Source organism: Rhincodon typus, unplaced genomic scaffold (genome assembly GCF_021869965.1).
Source record: "Rhincodon typus isolate 14 unplaced genomic scaffold, sRhiTyp1.1 hic_rhity00002110, whole genome shotgun sequence".
Lineage (NCBI taxonomy): Eukaryota > Metazoa > Chordata > Chondrichthyes > Orectolobiformes > Rhincodontidae > Rhincodon > Rhincodon typus.
The window spans coordinates 3,741-25,000 of record NW_025967748.1 but is presented as its reverse complement, the minus strand read 5'-3'; the positions used below and the strand labels follow the sequence as shown (position 1 = coordinate 25,000).

General features: G+C 42.0%; 1 protein-coding gene across 1 annotated transcript in view; it reads left to right on the top strand.

The window, feature by feature from the left end:
* Positions 1-84: 84 nt before the first annotated feature.
* The window catches only part of LOC109923553 (cilia- and flagella-associated protein 251-like), a 24,461-nt gene continuing 3,285 nt past the window's right edge, over positions 85-21,260 (top strand). Inside the window, exons 1-4 of the mRNA XM_048592961.1 lie at positions 85-234; positions 12,158-12,301; positions 13,021-13,249; positions 17,898-17,999. Coding sequence (XP_048448918.1) covers positions 12,161-12,301; positions 13,021-13,249; positions 17,898-17,999 — 472 coding nt within the window. The 5' untranslated portion in view covers positions 85-234; positions 12,158-12,160. The remainder of the gene's footprint in view (positions 235-12,157; positions 12,302-13,020; positions 13,250-17,897; positions 18,000-21,260) is intronic.

The window sequence follows — 21,260 nt, the reverse complement described above, 5'->3', positions numbered from 1 at the left end:
AACTAATAGGAGTTTTATTTTTGGGGCCATTAACTATCTTTGCAATAATGGAACATTCAATGCTATTGTTTCATTATAATCTGTATCATTAGAATGTTAAATGTAGAGGTGAGAAAGAAATTACTTATTTTCTGATATTGAAGGGCCCATGAAGCAGTAACTGCACTTGGAGGAGAGGAATTAATTCCATTCTATGGCTTATTGGAAGGTGGAAGAGATGGCGAATTATTTAGGGTAATGATATTTCTGGATTTCTCTTGATTTATAAAAATTCATCAGAATGATAAGTTTACACCAAGTAATATTCTTGTCAATGGCATGCAATTTCAAGCGAGCATCAGTGTACAGTGTCTGAAGAATTATTAGGAGTAATACTCCCTATTAGAAGTAGGGATGGCAACCCCAGAAGTGTTTACATGGATGCCATATGTGGAGATGGGCTGGATGGAAGCCTGTTCAAAGTCTTTCTTTTCCCCTAAATAATTAAACAGAAAACATCCCTCCAGTTCTTATCCCCACATACTCCCCAATGCATCCATGCCATCTCATGCCCTGTACCCAACCCCATAATCCCTTACTCCCTGTCAAAGTATGACCCTGTATCCACCCCATAACTCATCATGGTCTCCATACCAGCATACGAGTAATTATGAGCACATAATTGCTTATATCCTTCATATGAATGTATGCACACTGCCCAACTCCATGATTCTTTTTAGCACCTGTGACAACTCAGTGACAATTCATGCCAACCCATGCCCTTAACACCTTTCAGCCTAAACCTACCATGTTGATTCATCCACTGTATGTCAAGAGAAGACCTCAAGATGCATGCATCAAAGATTAAAAAAAAGTTCTATAAATTTATGTTGTATCTATTGAAGAATTTGCTGTATTAAAAAGGAGCTCTCCTTCATAAAAGCCTACTTGCTACATATACATTCCATCACCTTCATAAGCCTTACAATAGCTACTATTGGTTTATAACCATCCTGAACTGTCAATCACATTGTGCACTTAATTATGGTAATGGGTGGTTGTGAAATCATTCATGCAGCAGCAATGCAGGAATGGAATTCATAGAATCCCTACAGTGGGGAAGCAGGCTATTCAGCCCATCGAGTCCATGCTGACCCTCTGAAGAGCATCCCACCCAGACCTACTTCCCCACCCAATCCCCATAACCCTGCATTTTCCATGGCTAATCGAACTAGCCTACACAACGCTGGACACTCTTGGCAATTAAGCATAGCCAGTCCACCTAACTTGCACAACATTCGAATGTGGGAGGAAACCCATGCAGACATGGGGAGAATGTGCAAACTCAACACGGTTGCCCGAGGTGGAATCAAACCTGGGTTCCTGGTACTGTGAGGCAGCAGTGTTAGCCACTAAGCTACCATGCCACCCCTCAGGCTTACGTCAGCTGACAGGGTGAAAAATCAAGTACTGATTTCTCCAGACAGTTTGTTTTGAAAGATTTAAAGGGCAGGACATTTAAATGCCCTTGATAGATGCTTTTGAAATTAATTCAGGATATCTGGTCAGCATGGACGAGTTGGACCGAAGGGTCTGTTTCCATGCTGTACAACTCCACTCCACTCTATGACTGTTCCCATTGACATGATTAAATGTCCTTTTGATAGTTTTGACAGGTCTGCTTAACAGTTCCCACAAGCTTGTCAGTGAATGGGTTTGTTCACTTTTTAGGAACAGTCAAGCCTTTTTTTAACAATTCCAAAGGGCGCTTCAACTCCAATAAAGGGTATGTGACTACTCCCGAATGGTGCCTTAGGACAATATCCAAAGGGACATGTTAACTCTTAAAAGAGGTACCCTGGCTATTCCAAAGAAATGCACAAAGCTCAGGCCTGGTCTTACCAGGTCATTTCTGCAAAATTCAGGTTGGGTTTCACATTGTCGTGAAGGCAGATGGTGATTTAAATTACCAACTTCCTTTGCGAACTGCACGTGCTCAAAATGCAAGCTGCTTAATTCTTAAAAATGGAAAGTGCTATCTTCTGGGATGAGCTTTGAGATTTCTGGGTTTGTTTGCAGTTTCCACTATGAAATAAAATGGAACCTGGAATGCACTGCCTGAAAATGTGGTGGAGGCAGGTTCAGTTGAGGTATTCAAGAGGGCATTGGATGATTGTTTGGATAAATATATTGTGCAGGAGTGTGGGAACAAATTAGGAGATTTGCACCAAGTATTGATGCTTATTTGAAGAGCTGGTGCAAACAAGATGAGATAAATGACCTCCTTCTGCACCATAGCAATTCTGTGACTGTAACTTTTGAAATGAGCCATTTTCATTGTTCTTTATACTACACTCATATTTAAAATAGGAGCTTTAGATTCCTTTCATTTTCTAATCATTTGTAAGTGTTGTGTTCTGAAAAGATAAATTTGTGCTACTCATCATCTTTGCAAATCTCCATATGTAATGGGACGAATAAAAACAAAAGTATCTAGAGGAAGTGTAAATAGCAATCACAGAATTGCCACCAGAAACTGCTGCTGTTACAGTGGGGGACTTCAATATCTGAAATAAGGTAGAACAAGTATGAGATCTAAAGAAGCTCCATAGTCACTTCACCTAAGAATCAATGTAATGCTGTTGTTTTTCTTTATCTATATTAATGATTTAAAGTTGGGTGTACAGGACACAGTTTTAAAATTTGCATCTTTTGTTTTTCAACTAGCGGTAACTTCCATTTTTGTCCCACTTATTATTTAATCATTCCTATTTTCTATCATATCACAGGTTTGCTGATTAGTTCTTTCGCCCTCCACCTCCCCTCCCTGTCATGCTGAAAAATGTTACATTTCAAAGCATTTTTATGCTATACTCTTCTCCGCCCCTTCTCCCACACCCCCAACTGACAGTGGGCTGGAATTAGGTGGGAAAATGGAGACTTTCAAGATTCCCTCTGATTAAATCTAGAGCAAGAAAGGTTGAGGACAGTCTCGAGACCAGAGGTTAATGGCCAATTAAGGACCTCAGCCAGCCAGCTGACATTGAGTTTCAATTGGTGGCAGGAGGCAGACATCATAGGCCTTGATGTTTTTCCTTTCTCTGGGCTGCTTAATCCTTTCTCCACTCCTTACATCCTCAGGTGTTCAGAATTTGGAACCGCAGTCACAGTGGGTTTGAAATGCCTTATGTAGGGTTGATAAACCACATGACTTTTGTATTCTATGCATGTATTGATAAAGCACATGAAAAGCTCAGGTTTGAGTATGATATATTTTACAACCATTGCTTTGTCAGACTATCGCACAAAACTTTGTCATTCATATTCTGCAACCAATTCCATTTCTTTGAACATAAGCCCACGCAGTATCTGGACAGCAACGTCCACAGGACTTTGTTAACAGAAAAATAACACTTTACATTGAATGATCGTGTTAACTGAAACTCACCACATTACAAGTGACAGGATGAAGAATACTATAGGACATCAAAACACTTAAGATAGTAGAAATCTTAAAAATAAACAGTAAATGCCAGAAGTACTCAGCAGGCCATACAGCATCTGTGAACACAGAAACAGGGTCAATGCTTCAAGTTCATGGCTGGTGCTAGTTCTGGTGAAAGGTCAGTGGCTTCTGTCTCTCTCTGCACAGAAGCTGCCAGATTTCCTGAGCATTTCTGACACTTACTTTTCTGTTGGAGAACAAATTTTGAGCCTTTCATTCCTCTCCAACAAGTAACCAAGAAGCAATTGCCTGAGATTTGGTTTGAAACAAAGTTAAACATGAATTCTGAAGCCAGCTAAGGTGTGAAGAAAATGTAACAACTTGCTGAGCAAAAAAAAAGTTAAAGCAATAAATTGATAATTTTAAACACAAGCAATTCATAAAAATGCTCATTTAAAAATGCCAAGCAGCAGAGCTAATATAATAACATTTTTGCCTTTTCGCTTAAGAAGCAAAACTAGAGAGAAAGAGACAAACTAGACAACAAACTAGACAACTCTGCTCCTATGATGCTGCTTGGCCTGCTGTGTTCATCCAGCCCTGCACCTTGTTGTCTTAGACAACAAAACTGTCTACCAGGAAAGGGAAGGAGACTGAGACCAAACAAAGAGTTGGGTTTAACTTGTGTTCCCTTATGATGGCACACATTCTGAGGTGGCCTGTGAAATATACACAAAAGTGGGAGTTACCTCTTTTCTGACCTAAAGTGTGCACAGATTTTGGGGAGAAGGGAGGAGGGGGATTTGTGTTCGATCAGCAAATGTGCATGTGTGTGTGTTTATCTGTCAGCTCTGAACCAAGCAGCTTCTGAGCAATCTGCTATGACCTCTTGACCAATGATTGCTGTTATTCTGAACAACAGCAATTCTTGACCAACTTGTTTGTCACATGTGTTGATATATACCTGGGACAGGGTGCTTCGCAGACTCACAATCCTGACTGACATTCAAACCAGCCAATAAACCTGGGCCTCCTTAGCCTCCTAGAGGTAATGATTAGTTCCATCTGTGGTTTTGTGGTGGACTAACTTTAAAAAGCAGTTCTCATCCAAGATGCCAAGAAATGATTTAAGCTTGGTGGTCATGTGCTGGTGTGGAAGGCCCATTGTCGACTGCCAAGTGAGGTCCTTAATAGGAAATTGAGGACCACTTAGGAACCTCATCCTACTATGCTGGGATTAATCCTGCAGATAGCTTGCCCCCTTGGAGTAGGAGGTGGCAGGGATCCTTCAATCTGTGCCTGACTGAGAGACTGGACATAGGGCAGGGTGTCCCCAAAGGGGCCCATCCTTCTGAACCTCTTCCAACTCAAGGAACACCTCTCCCCACGTCTGTTTCCAAGTTCTGTGCAATCCCTGAGACTCCAGAGGGGAGCTGTTCTGGCAGCAAATATGTCTTGCTCTGTGGATCTGTTGAACACAAGTGCTGTTGGCTTTTGATTGACTGGCAGCTGTTGCTATGTGGCACTTCTGGCCTTGGGGATATGATTCCAGGGGAAGGCTTAGCATTAGCCTCACCCACAGATTCCGCCCACAATTTGGCATTGCTGACCCTAAATTGCAGTTACTTCTGTAGATACCATTACCAACCAGGATCTACTGTTGAATTTTTTTGGATTTGCTTGATGATTACTTCCACAAACAAATCCTGTATTCATCATGACATGAAAAGTAGCTTAACTCCCCAAAATACAGTCATTCAATAGTGTTACCTGGAATCATGACAGCACCAACATGTACTCATTGTGTAATCTTCTATATGCAATAGTGAGTGCACTAGTAGGGTGGAACTGATTAGCACTCTGATTAAAAAAAAGACAATATTAAATCTAGGCTGGTTTATTTTGCCTTAACAGAACAGTAAATCAGGCAAGAAAACTAAAAAATACTGCAGATGCTGGAAATCTAAAACAAAAACAGAAATTGCTGGAAAATCTCAGCAGGTCTAGCAGCATCTGTGGAGAGAAATCAGGGTTAACGTTTCAGGTCCAGTGATTGTTCTTCAGAACTTCTTCCATTCTGAAGAAGGCTCACTGGACCCAAAACGTTAATTCTAACTTCTCTCCAATAAATAGGCAAGTTTTTTTTGCCGAATCTGATCAGCTTTATCTTTATAAATAGGAGCAGGGATGACGTATTCAAGCCCTCTATCCTGCTCCCCATACAACTAAATCACAGTTGATTTTCTATGGCAATGCTATTTTCTTATGTTTTCCTCACATCTTTGATCTCATCAACATCTTGAAGTCTATCTATCGCTGTCTTGATGATACGCAAGGACAGCACAATGACTTATCAAGAGGTTATTTGTCTCCTTCTTGTTATTCTTTACAGGCTTCCATGGCTGAGTATATGGTCCTCTACTTTTCTGAACAAGAAATTGGGAGACTGAGCTCTGAGTCCCTACCTGTCTTAGGGTTGACCACTAGTACTGCCAATAAAACCAACACATGTCAAATCAGGAGTGAATTTCTCCAAGAAAAGATCTGCTGTGCTTGCAGACAGTTAGCTTAACATATTAGTTATCCCAGCATGCTGAAATCATCTGTTTGTGTGTGTCTCAATCTTATCAGCATAACAGTTTTGATGACTGAACTATTTGAATCAAAGGATCCCATTGAGATAGTTAGTTCCCTATTGTCTAAATGACAGCAGCCTTTCCCTCTGTACAAAAAAAGGTGCTGATTCTTTGTGAATTAATCCATACACATCACAATCTGACTGCATTTCATAAACATAGTTTAAATCAAAAGTCTCTGTTGTCTAAAAAGGAGAAGAAATATCTCAGATTTATATAGCAAATTTCAGTAGATCACAAAGCACTTCATAGACATTGAACTATTATTAAACTGTAAAGTAGAATTTTATAGGGATCCGAGCAACATGTCTATGTTGAGATTTCTGGCAAAATCAGATGAAAAAAGATAGCGAGAACTGCAGATGCTGGAGTCAGAGTCAATACAGTGTGGAGCTGGAAAGTCAACGTTTCAGGCCTAGACCCTTCATCAGGTCTGGGAGGGGGAAGGGAGCTGGGAAATAAATAGAGAGAACGGAGGTGGGGCTGAGGAAAGGTAGGTCGGATGGTGATAGGTGAATGCAGGTAGTGGTAGTGGGGCAACAAGGTGCAGGGCTGGATGAACACAGCAGGCCAAGCAGCATCATAGGAGCAGAGAGGCTGACGTTTCGGGCCTAGACCCTTTTGGTCAGTGGGAAGGGTGGGGCGGATAGGTGGGAGAGAAGATGGACAGGTTGTGTCAGGTCAAGGAGGTGGGGATGAGAGGGAGGGTTGGACATGGGATGAAGCCGGGGTGGGGAGATTATGAAACTGGTGAATTCTATGTTTAGGCCATTGGGCTATAGGCTCCCGAGATGGAATATGAGGTGTTGTTCCTTCAGTTTGCGTGTGGCATCATTGTGACACTGGAGGAGGCCCAAGATGGATATGTCACCCAGGGAATGGGAGGGGGAGTGAAAATGGTCAGCAACCAGAAGGTGTTGTTGATTATAGTGTATGGAGCACAGGTGCTTCGCAAATCTGTCACCGAGGCCACGTGTGGTCTCATTGATGTAGAGGAGGCCACATTGGGAGCAACGGATACAGTAGACCAGGTTGGAGGATGTACAAGTGAGCCCCTGTCGGATATGGAAAGTTTGTCTTGGGCCTCGGATGGAGGTGAGGGGGGAGGTGTAGCACCTCCTGTGGTTGCAGGGAAAGCTACCAGCTGTGGTGGGGTTCGTGGGGAATGTGGTGTGGATGAGTCGCAGAGAAAGCAGTCCCTATGAAAGGAAGATAGGGGTGGGGAGGGAAGTATCTCTTTGGTAATGAGTCGGATTCTAGGTGGCGAAAGTGGTGGAGGATGTTGCGCTGGATGCAGAGGTTGGTGGGGTAGCATGTGAGGACCAGGAGTCTCTGTCTCTATTTCTGTTGTGGGCAGGGGGTTTGAGGACAGAAGTGCAGGAAATACAAGAGATACGGTTGAGGGTATTTTCAATCAACGGAGGGGGGATGTTTCAGTCCTTGAAATAGGAGTACATCTGGGATGTCCAGGAGTGGAACATTCCACCTTGGGAGCAGATGTCGTGGAGGCGGAGGAATTGGGAGTCAGGGATCACATTCTTGCAGGAGGGTGGGTGAGAGAAGGTGCAGTCAAGGTAGCTGTGGGAATTGATGAGCTTGAAATAGATGTTAGTTCTGAGGCGGTCACCAGAGGTGGAGACAGAGAGGTCCAGGAAGGAGAGAGAGGTATCAGAGATGGTCCAATTGAATAAGGTTGGGGTGAAAAGTGTTAATATAGTTGATGAACTGTTCAAGCTCCTCATGGGAGCACGAGGCAATGCTGATAAAGTCATCGATACAGCGGAGGAAGAGGTGATGGATGGTGCCAGTGTAACAGTGGAAGAGGGACTGTTCCACATATGCTACGAAGAGGCAAGCATAGCTCGGACCCATACAGGTGACAGTAGCCACCTCTTTGGTTTGTATGGAGTGGGAGGAGTTAAAGGAGAAGTTGTTCAGTGTAAGGACAAGTTCTGTTAAGTGGATGAGAGTGTTGGTGGAGGGGGACTGGTTGGGCCTGTGGGAGAAGAAGAAGCGGAGGGCTTATAGGCCACCTGCATGGGGGATACAAGTGAACAGGGACTGGACAATCATGGTGAAGATGAGGTTTTGGGGGCCGGGGAATTGAAAATCCTGGAGGAGGTAGAGGGAGTGGGTACTATGCTGAATGTAGGTGGGGAGTTCCTGGACCGGGGAGGGGGTGGTGGGGGGGGGGGTGGTGGTGGTGGGGGGGGGGGGGGGGGGGGGGGGTGTTGGTGGGGGTGGTGGTGGTGGTGGAGGTGGAGGGCGGGATGGTGTGGGGGAGACAGAGTCAAGGTAAGTGGAGATACGTTCAGTGGGGTAGAGCAGGCAGACACAATGTGTCGACCGGGGCAGTCAGGTTTGTGGATTTTGGGGATGATGAGGTTGGAGGCTGTGGGTGGGAGGTCTCCTGATGTGATAAGGTTGTGGATGGTCTGAGAGATGATGGTCTGGTAACAGGGGTGGGGTCAAAATTAAGGGGGCAGTAGGAGGAGGTTTTAGAGGGTTGGCGCCTGGCCTCTGCGCTGTAAAGGTCAGTATACCATATCACCACCGTGCCCCCTTATCAGTGGGTTTGATGGTGACGTTAAGTTTGCAGCGGAGGGAACAGAGGGCTGTGCGTTCCATGAGGTAGAGGTTGGAGGGAGTGACGGGGGTGGAGAGTTGAGGCGATCGATGAAGAGGTCAAGAGAGAGTAGGAGGCCGTGGGGTGGTGTCCAGGAGGAGGGGGTGTGTTGGAGGTGGGAGAAGGGGTCAGCAGAGGATGGATTACACTCTCAATGAAAGAAATAAGCTTGGACGCAGAGGTGGTGGAAAAAGAGTTCAACATCCAGACTTGAATGGAATTCGTTGATGTGTGTGCACAGGGGAATGAAGGTGAGTCCTTTCCTGAGGACTGATTGTTTGTCCTCAGTGAGGGGGTGGTCTGGGGGGATGACGAATATCTTTCGGTTGCTAACCATTTAAATTCCCCTGTACATCCTCCAACCCGGGTCTACTGTATCCGCTGCTTCCGATGTGGCCTCCTCTACATCGCTGAGGCCAAATGTAGAATTGGTGACAGATTTGCGGAGCACCTGTGCTCCATATGCTATAATTAACAACACCTTCCGGTTGCTAACTATTTTAACTCCCCCTCCCGCTCCTTTCGTGACACGTCTATCCTGGGCTTCCTCCAGTGTCACTCCTCCTCTCTCTATTTATTTGCCAGCTCCCTTCCCCCTTCCCAGTCCTGATGAAAGGTCTAGGCCTGAAACATCGACTTTCCTTCTCCTTTGATGCTGCCTGACCTGCTGTGTCCCTCCAGCTCCACACTGTATTGACAAAATCAGATGAAAAGTCTGGCCAGCATCATCTAAACGTCAGAAGCTTCTTGTTCCGGCTTTTATGCTTTTCACAAGTGGCATGGTGACTTTCTCAAAAGGCAGCACCAACTTGCCAGTTAAAGGGGATGATTGTTTGTTAAATGTCTTGCTGACAGCCCAACTCACCTCATTAATACTCAGTTTTCTATCTTTCCCAAACTCGCTGAGGGAAAGCAGAGTTTCCTAGGTACCATGGAAACATGATATGTGGCAAATTCAGCTCACTGCTTGCTCCAAACAACCTCCAAATTGGGCACTGGTACCAAAATTTCAGGGCACATTGCATGGGCACCAGCCACTGGACTCCACATTCATGGACATTGGCATCTGACATGTGCCAGTTTCTAAGAATCCTCAAGGCACATCTCTGATCCTACTTATGCTATGCTTCTTCATTTCAATGCTGCACCAGAAATGATCATCATTATGCTGCAGCAAGGAAACTCTACTCATAGACTGGGGCTCTCCACTTTAACTTTATTTCTGATGCTCACAGCAGCCCTGCCTTGCATTGCATTGCATTGCATTACCTTACCTTTTTTGCGGTTTACCCCTCAGCTGGAGATATGAGGCTCATAATACTTATGGATTGCTTTGCCATTTAGTTTGGACACAGGGAAGGAAGCTTGTTATGTTTAGTAGCCTTCAATCAAACCTTTGCTTGCGGGTCCCAGCACAGAAAATCAGTGGCAGCCTATGATACCAGGCTTGGAAATGGTCAGTCAGCCAGTCAGGGTGGTCAGATGAAGGATGCTTTCCACATTAGGAATGTTGGATAGTCCATCACTCGTCTTGAGGTGTTTTTGCCTACTGAGGACTACTTTCCTCATAGAATGAGAATGAAGCAGGTATTAAGGGAAATGTGAGTGGGTGGCACAACTGTTATTTTTGGCACAGGAGATGAGATAGCACAAAGGGTTGATTAGTGGTATGGGGGGGTTTGGTGGGTGACAGTGTGTGAGGGAGGATGTTGCAGTTATTAGTGAGAGCTGTAAAAATCAAGCTTAATAAAAACTGAAAGAACTGCGAAGGCTGTAAATCAGAAACAAAAACAGAAATTGCTGGAAAAGCTCAGCAGGTCTGGAGAAAATTCAGAGTTAACGTTTCGAGTTGAGTGACCCCACCTCAGAAAACAAGCTTTGGTGGATGGTGAATACAGTAGCTGAGAAAGAGTAAGTGTTGGTATTGTAGAGAAGATGGTGGTAGTTAACACTGGCAGAGTGGAGAAGGTAATTGATCTTCTTTCTACTGTGCTGAACGTTCCTCTAGATGGTTGAGACTGCACTGACGCACATGGCAACTTCGGACCAGGTGAGCATGGTCTGGTGTCATGGCCTCCACTGCTGTTCCTAAGGGAAGAGAAAGTCCTTCCTGTGCACCACCCTGTCCAGCAGGACCTTCAGGTTCCTGCCTGCACAGCGGTGTGACAACTTACCCCCACCTCCCATCTGCCACATTGAGGGCAAATTTCAGGAGCCATGCAGGGTAGCTCTGGACTGACAGTGTTTCTCTGTGTGCACAATAGACTTTTAATGAAAGCATGGACACAAGAAAGACCAATGAATTTTGGGATATCTGCTGAGGGGCAAGTTGTTCTAGGAACGGTGCGTGATAAAATGGGACCATGATTGGATGGGAGGGATTCCACAGTTAATCAGGCAAGATTTGTAAGATACGCCCAGAAGACGCACTAGGCCTCATGGTGGCAATTCTTCCAAAAGACTCAGATCTAGCCAAATAAAACCCTTAAGATTCAGCACGTGGTCACTTTTAAGTCTTGTATAGGGTTGAGCCAGTTCACATATCTCAAGGCCCACAAATAGCAATAGCAACATTTATCCTTATGCAGTGATAGTCGAGGGATAAATATTCAGGACACTAAATGAAAATTCCATGCTTTTTAAAAATAGTATTATTATTAGTTAGTTTATGTATAACTGAATAAACATAAACATATCAGCCGTTACACCTAGTGATCCCATAGTTTGTGTTGCAAAAGACTGTCTTTCACTGACGAAGCTGATTCCATTTTCTCAACCATAACATTGTATTTTCCACCATTTTAGGGATAACACTTCTTTCATCAGAATAAGGGAATCAGTTTTAGAAATAAATGCAGAGAGTTGGCAAAAGGCTTAGGTTTCCCCTGTTGAAATTATAGAAGCACCAAATGTAAAAGTTGCTTAAAATCCAACCTGAATTCTGGAATAGCCATATATTCCATATCAATCCCTCAAACCCCCGTAGCCCAGGCCCACCCAAAGTAAAAGGGATATAACTAGTTTCCTGCTTATCTCTAAGTTAACAGAGTTTGGTGTTAAAGACAACCACAGCTTACTGACCACGAAGGAAAACAAATGGCCCCAGAGAGTGGGGAACAAGGATCAATTTCCTTGGTTACTAGGTTGAGAAAGCAAGTAACACAGCAGAGTTATGATGCATTCTGTTGGCAAACAAATAGATGGTGCCATAGATGAATACATATCTATTTTTGTCATGATATTACCATTATAATTTCCATCTTTGCCACTTCATCATGGTATTCTTCATAGTCTCACCTAAGCAAGACATATAGCAAATTCTTATTCGGCATTAGCGCCATCTGGAATTAATGGACATGAAGAACAAAAAAATGAAGAAAATGCATTTGAATATATGTGTTTTATAGTTCAGTCGGATTTTCCTTTGGTTCCAATCAATTAATATTTTGTGTTTTCTAATGTGCTCTGAAGGAGATGGAGAACTATTTCTACTATTCACAGCTGCGTTACCAGCATGTCAGTACAATGGAGCCCAGGGAAATATCAACTCATATTCCACTGCAGGAAATACCATTTATGATGAGAGCACTGGGATTCTACCCTACAGAGAAAGAGGTACATTGTATATGTTCAAGTCCACAAAAATAATTTGCATTTCTTCTACTATGTGCTGTTGTACAGTTTCTGAATAAACATGGCAAAGAAAGCACACATATGGCAGCCTTTCATTGCATGAGATGGTAGTTTGCACCATGGTGGTAAACCATGTGATAAGCATCCTTACTATGGCTAAGCAGACCCACTAAGGCATAAATACGATATACACTAGTCTATTTTTCATAATGCTGTAAAACTAAATGAAATCCTCTGTTCAAACAGGGTCTTTAAAGGGTGGAAGATAATTGGTAGTGGCTGTAGGCTGAGGGGAGGAAGCAGATTGATACAAAGTGGGAGTCTAGAATGATCTTAGACAGAATGTGACAAAAAAAATTAAGATATAAAGGGAAAGGCAGAGTACAAGTAGATGTTGAGAATGCAGGAACAGTTAGAGAAAGATAAGAGTTTTGGGTGTAAAAGTTAGAGCAGATATAGAGACCAGGATGAAGCAGTGATAAAGAACCTCAATGTACCTAGGTGATATACTGGTAAGCTTATGCCTCACCTTGGGCACTTTAGTATCTTTGAAATCAAAGACCTAATTCCACTAATGACTGGAGCAGATCCCACCCACCACAATGGCACCTGCAAATAAAATCAGGAAAAAGAACAAGAGTGCTGTAATTTTCTGTTAGATAGATTGAATAATTTGCTAATTTTGATGACTTTCATTACAGATAGAGGACATGCTGAATGAGGTGAAGTTCAATAAATATGTGGACACAGGAATGTATGTGACAGACATTGATTTAGGTGAATTCATTAAACTGTATATAAACCATCGACCTGTTTTTGGCATAACTGCTTCTGAGTTGCGTCATACATTTGATGTTCTTGGCTACGACAATGAGAATGGAGACAAAGCAATTAAGTTAGGAGAATTATTGCAACTATTGCAAAGTGGAGGTGAGTCAAATGACAACAATTAAATTGTAAAGTGGGTTATCTAATTATTACCACAGTGCTATTTGTGAGAGGCTCACTACACTCTGATGGACTGTTTACTATATTACAACATTGATTCCATTTCAAAAGTACTTAATAGCAACTATAAAGTGCTTTAGATGTCCTTTTGTACTGAAAGATGACATATAAATACAATTTATTTTTTAGAAATGAGTATGTTAATATAAATACAGAGAATCACTGAGAGAGTAACATAGCAATAAATCTGTTCACCACTTATACTGAATACTTAGTACCATGTAAAACTGCATAGTACTCACATTTTCTTCAATGTTTTTCCTTCTAACATCTTCCTTGGTTCTTTTAAACATGACTTCTTAAACTGAGATACAGTTCCATAGTTGTAAGAGCCTTATGACAACTCATTCAAATAGACGTTTTTTACAAATAAATCTAATAAATGACTACAGTTCAGTTATCTCATGATGGAGAACCTCTCCGAGCTGAATCATCCATCAAGGTTTTTTGATTCACTCCTTCTTGGGATGTGAGCATCTCTGCCAAGATTACCATTTATTGTGTATCGCTAATTTGCTTAATTGTCCTTCAGAAGGTGATGTTGTGCTGCCTTCTTGAACCATTAAAGTCCAAATGAAGTAGATAGACCCACAGTGTTGTTTGTGAAGGAAGTTTCAGGATTTTGACCCAGTGACAATGAAGGAATGTGATATATTTCCAAGTCAAAATGGTGTGTGAAATTTCTGTAGATGTTGTGAAGTAATTATGAACCCCAGCTTTGTGTCTTGTCCTGTCCAGCAAGCATGACAGAAGTCAAATGGCAAACCTAATTATTTTCTTACCAGATGTTTCTTGGGCAATCCCATAAGCATTGCTAGATGATGAACAGGAGCAGGCCTGAATAATGTTTCCATTTCCCCTCAGCCAGATACTAGGCCATTTGTAGCAAATATACACATGAACCTCAGTGTGTACTTGGAATAAACTAATTGCATGTGAAGCAGTTTGAGAGTTTTCTGAGTGAATTGGGAAGGTACTTTCTAAATAGCCATCATTCTTCCTTAATTGTATAACTGGTTATTAAACTGGACTGAACACTTGCCAACACAATCATCACTTTCACCTCTGTTTTTAATTCTATATTGTAATCTTGCACATAGTCAGTGAAAACAACTCAGCACAATACTAATCTTTTTTCAAATTATTTCAAGAGATGTAGGTGCTGATGGCAAGGCCAACATTTGTTGCCCATTGCTAGTTGCCTTTGGATTGAATAATTGAACAACTTTAGAGGGCAGTGAATAGTCAGTGACATTGATGTGGGTCTGGAGTCACATATAGACCAGACCAGGTAAGGATGGCAGATATCCTTCCCTAAAGGGCATTAGTGAATCAAGTGCAGTTTTTAAAACAATCAATGACAGTTGCATGGTCACCATACTTATTGAGTGTAAATTTCACCAGATGTCAAGGTGGGATTTAAATCTACATTCCTAGAGAATGAACCTGAGTCTCATTAACTTGTGATGTCACTAGTCCAGTGACATTACTATTTCATTACCATGTCTCTCTCAGCCATATGACAGTCACAAAAGAAGCTTAGGTGACTTGTTCATCAATTTTTGTTCATTGTGGAGAAGTATCATGATTTGTCTGTTCAGAACCTACCCAGACCCCTGTGCATAATATGACAAAGATATGAATCAAGGATATGATTATTTTGGATTATAGTAAACACTTTAGGGCGGCACGGTGGCTCAGTGGTTAGCACTGCTGCCTCACAGCACCACGGACCCGGGTTTGATTCCGACCCTCGGGCAACTGTCTGTGTGGAGTTTGCACATTCTCCCCGTGTCTGCGTGGGTTTCCTCCCACAGTACAATGATGTGCAGGCGAGGTGGATTGGCCATGCTAAATTGCCCATAATGTTCAGGGAGGGGTCTGGGTGGGATGCTCTGAGGGTCAGTGTGGACTTGTTGGGTCGAAGGGCCTGTTTCCACACTGTAGGGATTCTATGAACTTTGAAGTGAAGTTTGTGTATACATAAGGGTATCCACATAATAACATGAAAACAGGATAGCAGAAGAAGCCCATATTTCCTGAAGATATTCCTGGTATTGCAGATGATTAGATACTAAAGTATTACATGATTCAAGTACAGTATGTTTTCTCATGTTTTTGCATGGAAATTTAGTTTGATATGTTAATGATGATCCAAATGAAATTTATATAGTAAGCCATTAGATGGAGCTGTGCGTACACAGATTTTTTAGGTTGAGAATAAGGCCAATTATTTGTATCTGTTTTTGTTGTGGAAGTATAATGAGTTTGGACATAGTGAAACTTTTGGTTTTATGCAAGAGAATGAAAAGCCAGAAAACAGACATACATCACACAAAGAAAAAGAAGGAAAAAAATTTCCATTCACTGGGCTCCTGTATAGTCACCCAGAAATGGCGGAAGTATAAACTCACAATGTTTCCATAGTATAAACTAAGGAAACAAATACAAATATTTTCATAAACTAGTGGTTTTGAGTGACATATACACGATGCAAAGGATAGCTGATATCTTGCTATCCAACAAAGTAAGTAAAGCTCAGCACAGCTCTGAAAACAGAGATGTGGCAGATTTAGAGATAGCAAGAGCTGCAGATGCTGGAGTCAGAGACAATACAGTGGAGCTGGAGGAGCACAACATGCCAGGCAGCATCAGAGGAGCAGGAAAGTTGACATTTCAGGTCGGGACAATTCTTCAGAAATGGGGAGGGGGAAGGGAGCTGGGAAATAAACAGAGAGAGGAGGGGTGGGGCTGGAGAAGGTAGGTGGGATGGTGATAGGTGAATGCAGGTAGGAAGTGGTGAGGATTGGTCAGTGGGATGGATGGTGCGGACAAGTGGGAGAGAAGATGGACACATTGTATCAGGTCAAGGAGGTGGGGATGAGAGGGAGGATTGGGCATGGGATGAGGCCGAAACTTCCGCCCCTCCGGTGGTCAAAAATGCCCTCAACCACATCTTTTGCATTTCCCACACTTCTACCCTCAAACCGTCTCCCTCCAACAAAAATAAAGACACAATCCCCCTTGTCCTCACATACTACCCCACCAACCTCCGCATCCATGGCATCATCCTCCGCCACCTAAAATCCAACCCCACAACCAAAGAGATATTTCCCTCCCCACCCCTACTTGCCTTTTGTCGGGACTGTTCACCCACGACCCCCACATCAGCTCCACACTCCCCACTAACCCCACCACACCTGGCACCTTTTCCTGCAACTTCAGGAAGTGCTACACCTGCCCCGACACCTCCCCCCTCGCCCCCATTCAAGGCCCAAAGCAAACCTTTCATATCAGGCAGGGGTTTACCTGTACATCTGCCAACTTGTTTTACTGTATCCGCTGCTCCCGATTTGGCCCCCTCTACATCGAGTGAGACCAAGCGTAGACTCGGAGACCATTTTGTAGAGCGTCTGCGCTCTGTTCACGAAAAATGACAACACTTTCTGGTCACCAACCATTTTAACTCCCCCTCCCACTCCCTTGGTGACATGTCCATCCTGGGCCTCCTTCAGTGTCACAGTGACACCACATTCAAATTGAAGGAAAACACCTCATATTCTGCCTTTGCAGCCTTCAGCCGAATGGCCTCAACATAGAATTCACCTGTTTTAAAATTTCCCCAACTCATGTCCAAACCTCCCCTCTCATTCCCATCTCCTTGACCTGACACAACATGTCCATCTTCTCTCCCACCTATCCACACCACCCATCCCACTGACCAATCCTCACCACTCCCTACCTGCATTCACCTATCACTATCCCACCTACCTTCCCCAGCCCCACCCCTCCTCTCTCTATTTATTTCCCAGCTCCCTTCCACCTCCCCATTTCTGAAGGAGGGTCCTGACCCAAAACGTCAACTCTCCTGCTCCTCTGATGCTGCCTGGCCTGCTGTGTTCCTCCAACTCCACAGTGTATAGTAGATTTAGGTTCAAGGATTCATGACATATTTCTCTCTCTCAACTTTATATTTTCCTTATTTCCACTTTAATGTCTCTCATTGATTTACTAAGTGCTTGCCTAACTGTTATAAGGTGACTCGATCCTGAGTGAAGATCTCACGCAGCAATTCAGATCAAAACTAGTGAAACTCAATTGTTACTTGTTGTAATAACTTGGTTGCAAATTCAGTCAGTCATGGTCAAAGAACTGCAAATAGCATACCGAATATCCAATGGTTATTACTTCTTTCCTCGGGACATAATGTATTCATTTTAAAAAAATTTATGTTAGTGAATCCAACTCAGTTATCATTGCTTGCCTCTAATCATGAAAGCAACTGGTAGGAGTGGTTTTAGCCATATGACATTTGTCAATTATTTTGATTATTAAAAACTTAATAAGTACCATGAGACCCATCTTCTATACATAATTATTAAATGTGTTGAAAATACAAAGATGAAAATTCCATTCTGGAAATTCCCAAAATAATTACATGGAATGATAATGAAAAAATGAATATGTTAGCTACATGCCATTGTCACCATGCTTCTGGCACAAAATATCTGCTTTTTGAAGTGTAGATGCACTATAAAATCCTTCTCTTGCTTTTTGTTTTGCTTTCTAGGTGAATGTATGACTGAGGAAGAGGTAGCAGAGTGCCTTTCCACACTACTAGGCTTGAATCCAGAAGGAGGAAGTTCTGAATTGATCTCTTTTGATGCCAAAAGTAAGTATGCGTTGAGATAATTTACATTACTATTTGTTCTTAAATGAATTTAAGTTGTTCCAGTCAAAGTTTTTTTTTGCTTTCGATAGTCTAATACTATTTGATAGGTATTCTATTCTGAGCTAATGTTGACCATGACCTTTTGAAACTATAGGGTGGAGTATAATACTGCTCTTGGGAGCATGAAAGGAGGCAGTTGGAGGCAACAAATTTTGTGGGAGTGAAATGTCAGCTTCCTAACAGTGGAATGAAAGTTGGAAATTAAGTACACAATGAATTAAAGGTAGATCAGTAAGTGGTAGGAGCCTATTTTTAATCCAGTCCTATCAATACCTGGAATTTATTTAAATGTATTTCAGAACAGTTTTGTGATGCCCCAATGCAAACCTGAAATATTAGTTTATTCTAATCTCATCACTAAGTACAACATAAACACAAGAGTGCCTATTCTTTCAGATGTTATAATTAGTATGCAGAAAGGTCAGGTTCTTGGGTTATAGCTGCATTTAAATGACAAAGCCTTTCAGAACAAAGGAACAGGAGAAGGCCATAAAGCTCATTGATCTGCCAAATGGTAAGGATGACACAAAGATTCTGAAAAGGGACCTTGACAGGTTAAGTATACTGTGGGAAAATGTGAAGTTATGCATTTGGGCAGAAAGAATAGAGGAACAGAACATCAGTTAAATGGAGAAAGACTGCAGAAAGATGCAGAACAGAGTGATTTGAGAGTCCTTTGTCCCCCTTATCAACTTTGCTAGTAACATATTCAAAGAACTCTACCAGGTTTATCAAATATTACTTTGAAAACTCTATCAGGTTCATGGAACATGACTTCTCCTTCAGAACATCTATGTTGACTCTGCCTAATCAAACAATTATTTTCTAAATGGCCAGTAATCATAATGGATTCCAGTATTTTTCTGAATACTGATGTCAGCCTAACTGTAGCTCCCCATTTTCTCACCCTCTCCTTTCTTAAACAGTGGGTTACATTTGGAATATTCCAATCTGTAGGCAGCATTGCAGAATTAACAGAATTTTAAAAGGTGATCACCAGTGCATCCATTAACTGTATAGCCATCTGTTTCATTATTCTAGGGTGAAGGTCATTGGGTCCGGGGGATTTTTTTTGATTTTCAATCTTATGAATTTCTTCAATTTTACTATTACTAATTTATCTGAATTCCACACTCTCAAAAAACCTTTCGACTTTATTATTTTAGGGAAACTTTTTCTGTTTTTCTTTATATGTTGCTTCACTGACATTTCTCTATTTTCTATTCTACACTCCCCATTCTCTGCCTGTAATGGACACATGTTTGTCTTTAGAGAACTGTCTCTTCAATTTCTCCAGAAGAAATTTTGCTAATCCTTCATTCTTACTAACAACTTCAATCTTTATTAAAGTTTCAGACAATGTTATTGGCTTTCAACGCTGACTATGTTGAGTACCCACTGATTTTTAAAAGTTTTTTGATTGGGATGTTGGTTATCAGTGGCAAGGCAATATTTGTTGCCCATTCCTAACTGTCCTTGTGAAACGCTTTTTAATACATCCTAAGAATATGAAAGATCCTGTATTAGTGCAAGCTAACTTCTTTTCCTTGTTATTTTGTCCATTGTCAAATAAATTGATACTTCACATTTAATGCTACTTAAGAGTTTGTACCCAGTGTGATAATCCATTTATCTCAAAGCTATGGGAGAACCTAAATTTAACCTATAATGATCATCACCTTCACATTTTTGATAATGCTATCCCGAACGTTATTTATCATAATTGACATATTTGAATGTTTTGAATGGTGTACAATTTATAAACTCATAATCTGTGAGAAGAAACATTATTAAATTTATGCATTTCAATTGGTCCAAAGCAACAAAAATCTGTATTTCTAAAGTACCTCATGTAGTAAAATGTTCTCAAGGCTTTTGTCAAACAAAACTGTACGTCAAGTCAAATTGGGACATATTAGGGCAGGTGACCAAAAGTTTGGTCATGACAATAGATTTTAAGGAACATTGAAAAGGAAGAAAGAGAGGTGGAGAGGTACAAAGATTTATGAAGGAAATTCCAAAGTTAAGGGTCATTGGAATTGAAGAGATGGCTGCTAATGGTGGAGCAAATTAAAACTGGGATGCTCAAGGCCAGAATTTGAGGAGTACTAATATCTCAGAGGGTTGTAGGGCTGGAGGAGGTTTCAGGTTCAGAGATGGATAAAGTCAAGGCAGGTTTTGAAAACAAAGATGAAAGATTGGCTTATGGCAAGAAACAGAGGGTTATGGTTGAAGGGTATTTTTGTGACTAGAAGCCTGTGCCAGTGACATACCACAGTGTTTGGTACTGGGTCCCTTGCTGTTTGGTGTATACATTAATGATCTAGACACAGATGTAGATGGTTTGATCAGTAAGTCCGTAGACAGAACAAAAATTGGTGGTGTAGTGAAAAGTGAGGAGGAAAGCTTCAGACTATTGGACTATATAGACAGGTTGGTCAGATGGACAGAACAGTGGCAATTGGAATTTAATCCTGAAAAATGTGAGATGCTGCAAATTGGAAGGACTAATAGGGCAAGGGAGCACACAATGAATAGTAGGATCAGACGGACCTCAGTGTATATGTCCATAGATCCTTGAAGGCAGCAGCATAGGTTGATAAGTCAGTTAAATGGCATATGGGATATTTGCCTTTATCATCCAAGGCACTGCATACATGAACAAGGAGGTTGTTCTGATGAAGCTGTGTAAAACATTAATTAAGCCTCAGTTGAGCACTGTGTGCAGTTCTGGTTGCCAAACTATAGGAAGAATTTCTCTACACTAACGAGTGTGCAGAGGAGATTCACCAGGATGGTGCCTGAGATGGAGCAATTTAACTATGAAAGGGACTGGATAAGATGGATTCTTTTCCATTGATCAGATCAGCCTAAGGGTTGGGATGGAGCTGTTTGAGATGTCCAAAGTTCTAAGGGGCACAGACACTGTAGATAGGAAGAATTTTTTTCCCCTTAATAGAGGGGTCAACGACCAGGGGACACAGTTTTAAGGTAAGGACCAGGAGGTGTAAAGGGGATTCAAGGAAGGTTGCAGATATCTGGAACTAACTGCCTTAAAGAGTGGTAGAGGCAGGATCCATCAAGACATTTAAGAAGTACAGCATTTAGGTGAACACTTGAAGTGCCATCCAAGGCTATGGACTAAGTACTGGAAAATAGGATTACAATGGACGGACGTTTGATGATTGGCATCGACCCAAT